The 15,139-nt window shown below is 43.4% G+C and overlaps 1 protein-coding gene across 3 annotated transcripts; it reads left to right on the top strand.

Annotated features, from left to right (window-relative positions):
- Positions 1–4,313: 4,313 nt before the first annotated feature.
- Positions 4,314–14,919, top strand: GHITM (growth hormone inducible transmembrane protein). 3 transcript variants are annotated; one of them, XM_074924342.1, is made up of 9 exons: positions 4,314–4,428; positions 5,886–6,043; positions 6,764–6,863; positions 8,093–8,204; positions 9,543–9,684; positions 10,758–10,866; positions 11,961–12,149; positions 12,695–12,866; positions 13,684–14,919. In XM_074924342.1, exons 2-9 carry the CDS (start codon positions 5,915–5,917, stop codon positions 13,769–13,771), a joined length of 1,041 nt encoding a protein of 346 aa, XP_074780443.1. In that variant the 5' UTR covers positions 4,314–4,428; positions 5,886–5,914; the 3' UTR covers positions 13,772–14,919. The 3 variants fall into 3 exon arrangements, with proteins under 3 accessions (XP_074780443.1, XP_074780444.1, XP_074780445.1); XM_074924343.1 differs by lacking the exon at positions 4,314–4,428 and adding an exon at positions 4,494–4,540; XM_074924344.1 differs by lacking the exon at positions 4,314–4,428 and adding an exon at positions 4,725–4,888.
- The last annotated feature ends 220 nt before the right edge of the window (positions 14,920–15,139 follow it).

Below are 15,139 nucleotides of genomic sequence, written 5' to 3'. Positions count from 1 at the left end.
CAGCCAGAAAACCTTCAAAATATTTTTCTTCAGCTATAATTTGAAAAACTTCAATGGCAGTTTACCCTAAGGAGAAATTGTGCTAACCACAGATTTATTTATTTTCTGCTGATGAACACAGCCATGTGAACAACTGTCTTTTTCTGCAGGAGGATGGCAGAGCAGCGGAGTTAAAAGTTTAAGATTCAAAATTGACGCTGACCATATTTGTTAACACAATAATGGGCTTCTTGTGGCTCATGTGGCTTTCCAGGATTGCACTAGGCTGAACATAAGAGTTTTTACTGTCCCATTTCAGGTGGCTGGCGAGGCAGAGCACATGGCCGAAAACGTGTCACGTGGGATCTCCTGGAAGATGACTGCATTGCTCACAGTCCTTGCTTTCATGGTAAGACAACAAAATCCATCAAGAAACCATTTATCTGCAAGAACAGACTGATTTTACTGTTTGAAAATATATGATGTTTTTCATACAAGAGAGGAATTTGGACTAGTTTCTTTGGGAGTCAGGCTGGCAGATCGGCTTTCCCCCTTGGGCATGGCAGCGGGAGCCACCACCCCTCTCGCCCTGGTATCAGCCCTTTATGGGACATTTTGCTGCTGGGAAGGAGCCGGGCCAGGACGGGGCAAGGGCCGCTCCGTCGCCCGGCTCCAGCCCGGCAGAAGGGCAGGGCTTGGAGCAACTTCACATGTCCCTTTGGGACACTCAGGTCCCTTCACACTAGTGTTTTCTGATCTTGCAAAATTTCTAATTGGATATTAACCCTTTAATATCAAAATGTACTTGATCCTGCCTAAAGAACTGTAACATTTCCAGCAAATGCAGAACATGTTGTAGGTGAAAACATGGCCTACTGAAATTAAAGTTGTAGGAAATTTTTGTCAGTACAAGTTTTCCTGTTTATACTTCTGATTTTTAAGGAACTGTTCACCTGTTTTCAAAAAACATTATTTTTGTGCTTTTGCTTTTTTGGTATGTTTCTTTGGAAATATTTTTTTTTAAGTACCGCCTGGAGAAAATGTTTACTCTTTTCCAAACACCTCTTAATGATGCTTATCAATTCTGAAAGACCAAAAGTGCTTCAGATCCTTCAGGAATCATCATTATGTTTGTACTTCACGTTCAACTAGTGTCCACCAGCACCCCATGGGCTTTTTCTGCCAATCTGCCTTCCCGTGGGGTGGCCTCGGCCTGTGCTGGTGGATGGGGTTGTTCCTCCCCAGGTGCAGGGCTCTGCACTCGTTTTTGCTGAACTGCATGACATTCCTGTTTGCCCAGTTCTCCAGCCAACTAACATTCCTCCGGATGGCACCACAACCATCTGGTGTATCACCCACCCCTCCCGGTTTGTATCATCTGCAAACCTGAGGATACGCTCTGTCCCATCATCCAGGTCATTAACGAAGATGCTAAACAGCACTGGACCCAGAGCCAGGCATTGGACACACACTGCATTTGAACACAACCCCGTGAAGGAACTGCATCAGAGTTAAAAAGCAAATTTCTGTGCGTGCATTTGGCTGCCACCTCACTGACGAGCCTCACTCATGCTGTTATCCATGCTTTTGTCAGCGTGAGCGTGAACTACTGCAAAAGCACAGCCAGCTGCTTTGAAGCTCTGCAGTAATACCAGGTGGCACAGTGACTGAAGCGATTGCCTTCCTGTTGGAGAGAAATGGTCACGTTGCAGTGGTTCCAACAGATAGGATCTAACCTGCTGATCTTAACTGAAAAACTCTTAGATGGTTTGGGACTTGCTTACATAAGAGGCCACTGTTTTCCCACTCGTGAACCAATTTCACTGGCTGGAGCATTCACATATGTTGACTATCTAGTAGAAAAGGAGTATCTGCTAGCAGGCAGGTTTCTCAGAAAAAGCCTCAACATCTGAATTTGCTGCAGTGTGGGACCTGTGTGGATTTGGGTTGCTTCTGGCAAAACTATCTATTTAAGAAACAATTTGGGACAGAGCTGGATTGAAGATCTTATTTGAAAGTCCCAGGAGATTTTTCACATGATTACATGCTGCAGTAAAAGAGATAAGTTTGATTCCTTGCATAAATTATGACTATTAATAACTGAATTATAAATTTAAATATTAATTATTATAATGAATCCTTTAGTACCTAACAATTATAGAGTGTTACAAACTCTGAAATAAACACTAGAAGGCTCTAAATAAACAACATATTTGTGGCCTGAAACTGGCATTTTTTTCTTCCATAGTAGGAGACCTCAGGGCAATAGACTTCAAAGCTCTGGATTTTCATTACTCCAAAGGAAAGTAAACAAGCACCAAAGTAAGTAAGAATCAGACCCTGAATCCCATTAGATTTGGCCCCCTCTGATGGACTTTCCACCCTTTTGTCATGCATTCTGCTGCTTCGTTCTCATTCAAATTCTTCTTAAAGATCATATGTGCTGGGGCACTTTTAGTCCTCTCCCACATCTGATTTTTCTTAACTGACTTTCATTTTGTGAACTAGCAGTTCACTGTCTTTCCTTTCTCATAGTTTAAGCAAGGAGGCTCCAAGTTACAGAAGGGCTCATCTCACAGTCCTTAAAAGTGTATCCATACTCCTATTCTATTTCTGTATTTAATTCTACATTCAACACCTTTTTTTTTTTTTTTTATTTGTCTTTGATCCTGCTCAAGGCTCTCACAGTCTGTTGTACTTGGCTGTGAAGAACCATGCCCACATGTAGCATCAAGGCTGAAAGAAACCACAGAGCTGTAGCTAAAGTGGGTCTGGAAAGAGCCTGCCAAAGCAAACATAGGGCTGCCAGAAGAGTTCTCCTCTGAAGAATACTGTGTTTCTCAATAGTGCCTGTCTCACAGCTCAAACTAGGGTTAGGATTAGCACTAGCACTAGGAGAACAAGAAAGCCTGATATGCAGCTGGGATGGGGCTGGCAAAGGAGAAATGGGACTGCCAAAAGAATTCTTCCAGTAATATTAAGGTTCTGGGCAGAATCATGTCATAAGCCTTTGTATCAGCCTAGGCTTAGAGTTAGGGCTGGTGGAAAGGAAAAGCCCAAAGCTCCAGTTGGAGCTGAGCTGCCAAAGAAAATGAAGGGCTGCAAAAAGAATTTCCCCCTGAGGAACTGATAGTCCAGGGAGGTGCTGCAGTGTCTTTCCTAGGGCTCAGTTTAAGGTTAGGGTTAAGCTTGAAAAAAAAGCCCAGAGCTCCAGCTGAAGCATGGCTGGAAAGAAGCTGCCACTAGAGAATTAGTTTTGCCAAAAAGGAGATGTTTAGCCCCTGAAAGGGCTAGAGTGCCCAGGGCAAGGCTAGGAAGCATCCATTTCTGCAATTTATGTGCACAATACCGTTGTTCATCTGGCATGCAGGCACCTGCCTTAAAGCAGGTGTAATATATCCACAGGGATTAAGTCCAAGGGTAAGTTAATAAAGAGGGAGGTTTACCTCCCAGTTCAAACTAGAATGCTCTGCCCAAAGGGAAGAAAATTGTAAAGGTCTTCAACTTCCTGACCCCTTAAAATTCACATGCTGCAAGTGGCCAAGGCACTGTCAGCAGTCTGGCACGCCTCCAGCCACGGCCGGTGGTCCGCTGCGGCCGAGCCGCTGTGGCCACCAGAGCTCGCTGAGGCGCGCCGGCTGCCAAAGCTCTCCTCCCTGCCAGTGTAAACTCTGCGTCAGCCATCAGAGCGGCTGACAAAATGGACGGGGGAAAGCGCAGAGAGGAAGATGGATTGTTACACACTCCTTGGAGGTAAAGTTAACTGTGGAGGCCTGGCTCGGGCATTTCCACACAGCTCATGCCACCTGCTGGCTGGCCGGCGGGCAGACAGGCCGCAGGCAGGCAGGCGGCAGGCAGGAGGCAGGCAGGCCCGCCCAGGTCAGCCCCGCCGCCCCCGGGCAGGACACACAGTCCGCCCTGGCCGGCCCAGAAGCCGGGCACCGCCGTGTCTGTGTGTGTGCGCCGAGAGCGCCGCGGTTACAACCTCCAGGGTTAATGGGGCTTCGAGACCGCTACCTGCAGCGGCCAGGCGCGGGGGGCGGCCTCCCCTGCCCGAGGGGCGCGGGCAGCACCGGGTGTGCGACCCAGGCGCCCGGCAGCGCCCCCGCCCGAAATGGCGCCGCGGGGGGTGAAATGGCCGTTGGCCAGCGCTGTTCGCCTCCGCCTCCCGGCGGGAGCGGCCGCTGCACCGCGGGCAGCGCCTGATGTACGGGCAGCGCCAGGCACAGCCGAGCGCGGCTTCCAGAAGCTTCTCGGCCCGTATCAAAGATGGCCGCAGGGCGTCCCCTCAGCCGGCCTTCCCCAGCCAATGGCGCCTGCAGGCTCTGAGTCACGTGGGGCGAGCGAGCCAGTCCCCGCGCGCGCGGCGCCGCCTGACGTCAGTGCGCTGCGGCGGCACGTCCGGGGTGAGGCCGCGGAGGGGCGCGGAGGGGCCGCGAGCGGGCGCAGGTGCGCGGGGACGGGCGGGGGGCGGCGGCGGGACGGGACCGCGGGCGGGACCGGCGGGGGGCGGCGGCGGGACCGGCGGGGGCCGGGAGCGGGCTCTAGGCCCGGGCCGAAGGTGAGTGAGGGCCCGCGGCCCGGGCCAGGCCCGAGGCGGGCGCAGGCCGCCCCCCTGCCCCCTCGGGGCCCCCGCCCGGGCTGGGATCGGCTGCGTGATGCCTCGGTGCGGCGGCCACTTCGCGGTGGTTTCTTACCGCTGTGTTTTCTAGTTACTGTGCTGGAATATTGATGGTGTTTCGTTTTCTTCTTAGTACTGCTGTCGTTCAGCTTTGATCTGAATCTAATGCTTAAAGTTGTCTTGCTTCAAATACCAGTTTCAGAAAAAAAAAATCAAAATCAGTTGTCACTGCAAGTTTCTGCAAACGGCGTCACCCCAGTGGAAGAGTTGGATTCAGTGGCAGAAAGGGTGTGTCTGGAAGTACTTCACTTGTAAAAGCAAGATTTCATAACGGAGCGTCAAAGCAAAGTCATTTCTTCTAGCAGCCGGGTTATATTCTCACTTTCGCTTCTTTGTGGTTACTGCCAGCTGCCCGGTGCTGCGGGTGCCTGTTGTTCAGGCGTCTTTAAATTTACCTTGATTTAGAATGCTCTTAAGTTATATTTGACTCTGTACACATAAGCTATGAACAGCTTGAAGAAGCGTATTGGTAGTTGGGGTGTGGTGATGTCAGAGGCTGTATAACGTATGTGAAACCCCTTGAGGGGGTTTACGTGTAACGCGTGCACTGTTTGTGGAAGTCAGCTAGCAGTTTTGCTGCTACCTATGGAGTACACAGACAGGCTTCTGCTGTCAGTTTGCCCATGAGTGGCGTCACTGTTCTCTGGTCAAAACTGTGTAAGATGACCTGAACTGGTTATTCAGGGCTGTGACCTTGACTGAATGCTATGTCCATAAAGCTAACTAATTCTTCAAAGGATGTCTTAAAACCTCTCAAACTTTTTCCACCGCTTGTGTTAGGCTGTTTACTCATTCAGGTTTATACTTAACAGATGTTTACGGAGATTTGGAGCATCTTTTTTGAACATGTGTTTGGAGGGCAGAGTACTCATCCAGTGTTATGTCTCAAATTGAAAGTTAGTTGCCAAAGTAACTCAAACATAAATAAAGGGTCTTGATGTAATTTACCTGTATGAAAAGGGATATGTCATCCTGTTTTCAGGTAAGTTGTGAGAGATAAGGCTCTGGAAATAGAAGATAAATATAGATAGAACCGAGTTAAAATGCATATTTAAGAAAGTTCTGGATCGTATTACAGTACTCTAGTGATAATGCCATTTCTATTATAGGCTGTAGTATAGTTGAGAATAAGTAGTAAGAGTACTCTGTTGTCTGAAAACCACATAACAAAATAGTAAAGGTTTTGTGATTTTGTTTGGTTTTTTTTTTTTTGGTGAACTTGCAGGAATACTGTGTTAAATTATCTAAGCAACCATGCTGGCTGCAAGGCTAGTATGCCTGAGGGCATTATCCTGCCAGACTGTCCGCCCTACCCTTACTCAGGCTTCCCCAGCTTTGAGGAACTCCAATCTAAATGCGTACAGGCTGTGGCAGCCTAACCAGGTAAGGTAATTCTCTTTCTAAAAGGTTGAGTGTTTTGTCAAAAGAATTGCTTCACATGGAGTACCTCTTTTGAATGATCATGAGTCTTCCGCTTGTTTGAGGTATCTGCTCCAATTTACTGAAGAAAGAGTGTTATTCAATAAAAAAACTTGACTTTTAAGAGCAATTCAAATAATATTTTCTGTTCCAATGACTATTTTCCCATCGAAATTACTGGAGAAAAGAACTTAAAGGAGGTAGTTAGCAATGGGCAAGTCTTACTACATAAAGTGAGAAGAGCAGAAATTCTTGTCTGACCTCCTTCTAGCTCCCTGTTTCTGAGTTAGGTTCTTAAACATAGCATTAAAGTAAAAACTGTATTTTCCAAGACTTTAGTGATGTTTTTACTTTTTTTAAAAAAAAAGCTTTATGGCCTTGTGTGCTATAGTGGGACTAAAGTAGAAGAAATGCAAACTGAAAACTTCATCTTCTGAAATTCATGGCACTTCATCTTCTGAAATTCATTGCACATATTCTAGAATATGTGAATGTTACTCACAAAGCTTCTTGAACTTCAACGTTCAGTTGTTTTCCTTGAGCTCAGTTGCTTTGTGTCTTTGGGAGGTAAGCATGGATGAATAAGACTGAGTAGCAATTTCAAGTGTAGCAAGTAAATTGGTAAGAAATGTCTTCCTATTTTATTTCATTGAATCTTTCTTATGTTACTTCTGAATCTAACAGTGTTATGCCACCAGAGTAAGAACCGGTGTGAGGCGTGGAAAAATTGGCCAGGAAATTAAAGAAGCAGCATTTGAGCCATCTGCAGAAACAGCACTTAAAGGTAGAGTACCTCTGCTTTAAATACTGAGAATCTTTGGAGTTTAATTTAAAACTTCCTCAAAGGAATTAGTTCACTTCAAACCATTAAAGAGACTAAAAATATTGTTTCACGTGTGAGTTTGCTTAGTGATCTCCCTCACATGATTGGAGAGAGTTTCTCTGCTTGTCTTTCCTTGTAAAGTTTCTAGCTGCAAGTATGTCATAGTAGAAATCTTTTGTTGTCTCTAAGCTGCTGTGGAGAACTAAGTCAGAAATGGTTGTCACTTAATGGAGACTTGGTTGCCAATAATAAAAAATATGCTGACACTTGCTTTGCTGCATCTACTTTGTATGGTGTTTAAAGGAAGGATTTTTCTACAGTATGTAGAACTTGCAAAACAAAGTTTGTGATGCTGCAGTTCTGCAAGGCATTGGCGTAGTGTCCTTGCTAGTATGTTTAGTGTGGATCCTGATTTCAGGGGATTACAAAAGGATTTTTTAGCTGGCAGTGTTGAGTCTGTGTCCTATAGCATTGAACTGGGAAATGGAATATACATAGAATGGCCAGATAGTGTCTTGGCTACAACGCGTTAGGAAAACGTGTAGTCTGGTACAACTGAAGGTATTTGGTCTCAGCTGCTCTCACTTCAGTAACAACTGTTTTATGGTTGATATTTATATTTGTGCAGTAATCTGGTATGTGGCACTACGACACACAGACACTATGACTCAAAGTCAGACAGTAGAAGCCAATAGTAAATCGTGTTGTTGCTCATGAGCTTTAGAAATCCCTTTTTAAACTGATCTGGACCTAATTGCTGCCAAAGAGCTCTTGAAGGAGTAAGCATTAAGGGCAGATGAATGAGAGGAAAGAACTGTTTTATAGTGAGTTGAATAGTGAAATAGTGTACCAGGGGAACTCTTCTCTTGGAGAACCTGTTAACTGGTTTTGTGTTAGAATTCCTGTTACTGTAATGAAGGTTGGGAAACCTGGTGTGTTACTAGCTGGTCTCTTAGTTCTTACTCTGTTTTACAAAGTTATACTGTGTTGGTAGGCTGAAAGTAGAGCTTTTCACATGTAACTCTTTGAAAGCTGGTGACACAGTGACTTGAAGTTAAGTGGAGCTTTAAGAAAGAAGCCTAACATGGATCAGCTATTGCAGATACAACAAAATGTGTGTGAGGATGTTACTAACTATCCAAGAAAAAGCATTCATAAGAGTGTGGATTATTTTTTTTTTCTTGATACAGCTGATCGCCTGGGGAAATTTATTGTTGCTGGAGGGGCTGCTGTTGGCCTGGGGGCCCTCTGTTACTATGGAATGGGCATGTCCAGTGAGATTGGAGCTATTGAGAGAGCTGTGTAAGTAAAATGGCTCGCTGTTTTATGTAAAGAGTATGTTAAGGGGATCTCCCTTTATGTCCATCTCTCTGGCTGGTATCAGCCAGTGTACACATAGCTTACACTTCAGCTCTGAACAGAAAACCCTTGCCTCTGTACGGGATCTTAAAGCATGTCACTGAAAGCAAAATTTAAATTACCCAAGCTTAATCGGATATTGACTTAAGTGAGTTCCTTTGTTTTGCTAAATTTGAAATTTATTTCTGAAGAATGTACAAATATGTCTTATGAGGTGTGCCACAGATAATTTATGAAGGGTAGTCTTCTGTAAAATATATTAAGGCCACTTTGCCTTGTATTCCCGTGAGACTGTTCATTCAACTTTAATACAGCAGTAGGAAAGAGTCTCCTTTGAACGCACTACTTATGTTAGCATAAGCCCTGCTGTAATAAATGTTTTGCTTAAAAATTTTTTGTTGGCCAAAAAGCAATACACCAACCTGATTCTGATGGCAAAACCATACAGTACTTAGATTTAAAAGGTTGTTAGTGATAAGCCTGGGCTTGGGAGGAATGAGTGCTGAAGACATTTTACTTTACTTGGCCTTTGCACTTAGAAGTGACCGTCCACGTTCATGTTGAGTGCTTGCTAGTTGTATTTATGAGAAGCTTGTCAGTGATACAGCCGCATGTTTTTTTTCTCCACCACTCTTGAAGTAATGAGTCAAAGGAGTAAAATGGGAGCAAATGCGTGCACTGTTTGGTGTTAGCAGGGAAAGCTTCCTGTCCGTAGTGTGACCAGGTCGTACTGCAGAAACCCTCAGTCACATCTAGGCCTGTTGCTATTGTTACAGCTCTCAAAATGACGCTCGTGTCTTGTGATGTCAGATTATCCCGTGCACTGTGACTCAGCACTTTGAGAGCTGCTCAGCAGGCTGCTCAGTGCCCAGTATATGTTCTGTAGACATTTTGCCTTAAAGCATACACGCGATGTTCATACACGCGATGTTCATACACGCGATGTTCATACACGCGATGTTCATACACGCGATGTTCTGGTTTTCCATAGTTAAAAAGCATTTGTTACTGTTTTCCAGGCATGCTTCCTCCATAGAATTGAACTGTAACGATCAGTTTGTAATTTGCAGTGTTTCTAGAGTTACCTTAGATGAGCGAGATTTGGAAGTTCAGCCCCCTGTTGTACTCGTGGCAGAAGTTGCTAGACCATATCATCCTTAGGAAACCTCCCTTGTATCCATAGCTGTGAATATATTTAACACCCTGACTGTGATTTTAGTTGGTCTTTATTTTGATGTTGGCAATTGCACAGCTAGGTATGTATGACTGTTTGTTTTTCAGTATTTGGCCGCAGTATGTCAAAGACAGGATTCACTCTACTTACATGTACTTTGCGGGAAGCATTGGCTTGACGGCGCTCTCTGCCGTAGCAGTGAGCAGATCTCCGGCACTCATGAGCCTTATGACAAGGGGCTCCTGGCTGGTAAGCTGACATCCTAAACACAGAAACACTCACTGAGAAGAGACCCTAGATGGGATGGTTGATACATGTGAATGTGATATATGTTGATATACGAAAATGTTGATAAACGAAAACCTGAAATGTAAACTGCTAGTTGAAAAGTAAGGCAAAATTTCACTTAACACTAGTATGATTCAGGATTTGGTGATTCAAATTATATGCTGACATGCACCTTCTATACTTTATTTGGTAGTTTGTCAAAGACAAACTACGTGAGCAAAAAAAATGCTATGCTCTTCTTACCAGCTCTATGCAAGTAAGCCATCTGAGGGTAATGACACTATTTCTGTTGCTTTCTGAAAATGGAAACTGAGGTCCCTGTGCGTTCTTGCTCCTCCCAGTGCTCTTGTGCACAGCTCTTTGAAAGCTGTCTCCTGTTTGCTCCGGCTGAAACAGTACTGGTGGGCAAATCACCCAGGCAGGCTGCTAACGCAATGTGCCTGCTTAGTACATATTTGGTGTGTTACGTGGAGTGGAATGAGAATAGTTAAATGCCAACACATACAGAATTTTACAGAGGTTAATTTAATAACGTGTCCTCGGTGATAAATCAAAGTTGTAAATTTCTGACCAGTTTGCTAGCTACTGGATGATTCTGCTCTGAATCATCAGTAAGGGGAGGCCATGAGGTTTAAAAATCATTGATAGTAAAAGCATGTGAACTGAGTATTGGCTTTGGGTGGAGAAATGTGCAAGAAGAAAGGCAGGCTGACATTTCAGGTACCTTCATGAGGGTTAGAGTGAGGGGTGGAACCATATGTTTTCCTTCTCTTACCTTACACAACTTAAGAGATTGTTGCTATCTTACTCCTAAACTTGGGTTCCTAGAAGATTGAGTAAAAGTAAAATTGTATTTACTGCAAGCAAGAATCTGCAAAGATTTAACTGTAATCTTACAGGGAAAAAAAACTGGTAAATGGTCTAGTTACGAGTTAGGTTGTTTTTTTTCAGAATTATGCTATCGACTTTTAGACTAGGAGGTTAAAATGGAGACCATAAGTCCTAACTTGAGCCCTGTAACGCTGCTCTTACAGGCAATAGGTGCAACTTTTGCAGCTATGATTGGTGCTGGAATGTTGGTCAGGTCCATATCCTACGAAGATAGTCCAGCAGCTAAACATTTGGCTTGGATGATGCATTCAGGTATGTGACTGTAGAGTTCATTGTAGGCGTGTCTGTGCTTCAGTGTGACTGGATTCTTAAACAAAACTTTGGCTTTAAGGTAAATTTTTATGTACTGCTGTAGGAGAGTAAAGTTTTTTCAGACCTCCTTAATGTCAGGAAGATTTTTCAAGTGTCCTTAACACAGCTCTGATTTCCCATAACCTTCTAAAAGTCGTGCTCAAATTAAACTTGAGATACAAAAATGCCACACTGGATAGAATTAATTGGTTTCATAGCTGCTTTGGTTTCGTGACTGCTTTCTGGCACTGTAGCTTCTGTAAGCACTGTTGCCTACACTTGCCATTCTTCAGCTGTACAGGATAAGAAAGTATTTGAAAACCTGACTCGAAAAAATGAGATTTTAGTATTAAACTGTAGCTTCTTAGATACGTGTTCCCATCAGGTACGTAAGCTGTGAGTACAGATCAGTTTCTTACTAGTGATACCTACTTCAAATAACAATGGCTGTAATTTTTCAGAGCTGTTTTGCCAGAAGTAATTTATGGTTCAGGAAGGACATGTGGATGTTAGGCACTGGAATCATATTTGCCTCCCAAGAGCTAACATTTCTACCAAGAAGAAATTATGTTTATTTTAGTGATTGTTATGAAGTTAAACAACCTAATATAATATTATAAGGGACAAGGTAGAGGTTTCATACATAACAAAACCCCTGACTTACTTGCCTAACTAATTACTGTAGTAGAAGTCTGTCCTGCTTTTCGGTGTTGAGTGCTCCTATGGCTATTGTGTGGTTGATTTGTCCATAATAAATATCTCTTACCAGCTCTTTTTTGACCAGTGTGTTGACTTTTGTTAGTCTTCCTTCCAAAGACCAGCTCCCTGAAGTACTCTGCAGAACTAGTTAGAAGTAGGTCATGGAAATTAAGGTTGCTAATTTACCGTGCTCCCTTCTAGATAGGTGCACAATCAAGTGCGTTGCTAATTTGTCATGTAAGTAGACTAGTTTGAGCCATGTTGTCTGACTGGAAAAAAAAAAATTTGTTTTGGCAGGTGGTGTTATTACTGGAACTGTTCCAAATCTGGGTGTTGTTTTGTTTTCCTTTGGCTAGGTGTCATGGGTGCAGTGGTGGCTCCTCTGGCCTTCCTGGGTGGTCCGTTGCTGATCCGAGCTGCCTGGTACACCGCTGGCATCGTCGGGGGGCTCTCGACTGTGGCTATGTGTGCTCCGAGCGAAAAATTCCTGAACATGGGAGGGCCTCTTGGAATAGGCTTAGGCTTTGTTCTTGCCTCTTCAGTTGGTAAAACACTGTTTCATACTGTCACACAAAGTAGGTTATAAACTATAAGCTGCTATGGTGCATCTTGTGTTTAATTGCAGATTGGTCTGTCCAGTTAAGGTTTGCCTTAAATAGCCTTTGCAACAGTAGCACAGCAGAAAATACCCTGTTAAATCTGAAAGCAGACATGAACTTACAGTTCTAGCGAGTTTTAATCTGACAGATGGCCAATACCGGTGGCTTTTAGTTACTGCCAGTGACTAGGGAAGGCAGTAGACGTGATCTTAGTTCTTGATCCACTTGTTATTCTCCCTCCTATGTTTCTAGGCATTGTTGCAGTCCTAGAGACAGAAGTCCTTTTCCATGAAGTACCTGATTCCCTAGGGCGTTCAGAATTACCGGATCAGGCTTTATATGTGTTTTGATACTCTTGGTATCAATGCACCACGAATTGAGAATTGAATAGTCATTGAAAAGCATGTGCTACGGTAACTGAAGTTTGACCAACTCGGGGTAGCAGGTACACGTAGTAGTGTTCTTTAACGCTATTGTACATTCCTCTCCAGGGTCCATGTTCTTGCCTCCTACTTCTGCCTTTGGTGCTGGCCTGTATTCGGTAGCTGTTTATGGTGGACTGGTACTCTTTGGCATGTTCCTGCTCTACGATACACAGCATGTTATCAAGCGTGCAGAAACGATTCCGTACTATGGAGTAACAAAATATGATCCAATCAATGCGTAAGTACTCTGCGTTAACACAGCTGACCTCAATGCTTGTGTAAGAATTTGCTTCCAGCTATATCAAAGTAGGCTTTAAAAGCATCCAGGCCTTTTGTTTACCGTTCAAAAGTGTTTTGCTGTTAAATGTGAAGAATCACGGAGTTTAAAAATACAACGTGAAAATAGCTGCTGGAGTTAAAACTGAAACCATCTGCTTGAAATGAGAGAAATGGGGTTGAATGTGTGGTGTCACATGCTTCCAGCAGTACTTCCCGAAAAGTGTTTTTGTTTTCTGAAGTATTGCTGGGAGAATTTATAGTCGCTTTCTGAAAGTATCTGTTAATATCAGCTGAGAAAAAAAATGTTGTTTCATAGTCACTTAATATTCACTGGTCTTTGTCACTAAATAAAAAAGCTTCATCGGTGTGATAGATAGGGAAAGAAGGATCAATTGACTCTCAGTAAAGACCAAGTCTGACTAATAAGTAACTTGCTTGTAAATGTCTGATCTTGGGTGAACTGTTCACCTTGATTCTCATTTCTTAGACTTAGAATTGAATAATACTGAGCTGCTTCAAAATTCTTGGCGATAAACAGATAAAAGTACAGCATAAAAGCAGAGGGCTACTGCATGACAGCTGAGTCCTGTCTGTTAACAGACTTCTGTACATAGTTCCTACTGGCAGAGGTGATAGAACCAAGCACCGAGGACAATCGTATTGACTTTTGTTACAGATGCTTCATGAAGGCTTTTAAAAATGAAATGTAATGGTAGGAAACACCAAATAATACTATTTCTGTTCAACAATATTAATTTCTGCTTCCTGTTTCCTAGGTGCATGGGCATCTACACAGACACACTGAACATCTTCATCCGGGTGGCCACCGTGCTTGCGGGCGGGGGAGGCGGCAGGAGGAAGTAAACCAAGGCTCCTCTGCAGCTGTCTGACAGCCCACCCAGTGCACAGACTAAATAAAAATCCTGGTTACAAGCCGTTTTGCTGCAAGTCAGAAATTTAAAGCATTTCAGCATATTGTTTCAGTGCAATGTGATTCAGACTTAATAGTTTTTCTTCAAATACTTTCCAGCTCTGTGTTTCAAATAGCGTGAACTGCTTCTAATTGTACGTTATTTTGGGAAAGTAAATTATTTTTAATATATGAGTAAAATAGGCTTACCTGCTTTTTAGTGGGTTTGACAGCAGTTCAACTCTTTCTTTTTTTTTACTGTTACCGCATAGTAGAGGAAGTAATTTCTAAACTGATATCCTATATGCAGATAGAGACACAAGCTACTTCATGGAATGCTGTTGAGATGCATCAGTTTTCAGTTAAGATTGTATAAATGATATTTTAGTGACACATTAAGATAAACTGATCAAATTGGATACGGCACAAAATGCAGTAATGACTTAAAGCTTTCTGAAATTTCTGCCCAGGTAGAAGTGGTAGTCAGAAATGCATTGGATTTGGCAGGTGAGGTCACCAAATAGTGTACAGGAGACAAGATGAGGAAACTGTGGCATCTGTCCCCTGTGAACTTCGGTCTCTTTCTGCAGTACACGTGAGAACTCCTTGCTTTAATGCTGACTGGATGTAATGGCTGGGTTCTCGGGATACTAGATGTATCAAGCTGTTGAGTAGCAATAGAGGTGTGTCTTTCTTCCAGTGACTAAAATCTCAGTATCGCAGATGAAGCCTTGTCCTTCAGAAGAGCTCCTAGTGCTCATCTCTTACAAGCTTGTACAGTTGGCACAGAAAGAGGGAATTGAGAATGGCCTGCTGTAAGCCCAAGTATCACAAATTCACCCTAATGTTGTATGCTTTAGTTTCTACCTCTTCTCCAAACGGGTATGTTTAGCTTGGTCTAAAAGAGATTCCCCTATCAGTAAAATTGATTTAACATTCAGAAATTTGTCCTTACCAAACTCTGTTGCTGTATGTTGGAATAACAAGTGAATTCTTGGGCACAAGAAAGTTTTGAGCTAATGTCAACAACTCGGACTTTCAATTTCTGGTAAATATGCTGTTTATGTATTGACTTATGGAACAATAAAACTCTAGCCTCACAGGTTGCCTACTCTCACTTTCCCTGTGTTAACAGAAATATTTTAGTCCTCCTGCACTAATAACTTGGTGAAGAGTACTATAAATTTTTATTTTGGCTACAATTTCCTTTCTAATAGCGCGCATGTTCCTCTCTCGGAAAAAATCCACAAAGGTGCTTTCCAGTTTCACTGGCTAGCATCTTCTGGGGGATGTATCCCAGATGGAAGACGTTCATCTAAACT

Source organism: Athene noctua, chromosome 21, assembly GCF_965140245.1.
Source record: "Athene noctua chromosome 21, bAthNoc1.hap1.1, whole genome shotgun sequence".
In the NCBI taxonomy this organism is placed as follows: Eukaryota; Metazoa; Chordata; class Aves; order Strigiformes; family Strigidae; genus Athene; species Athene noctua.
The sequence above is the reverse complement of the archived record's forward strand: the minus strand, read 5'-3'. Positions and strand labels throughout refer to the sequence as shown.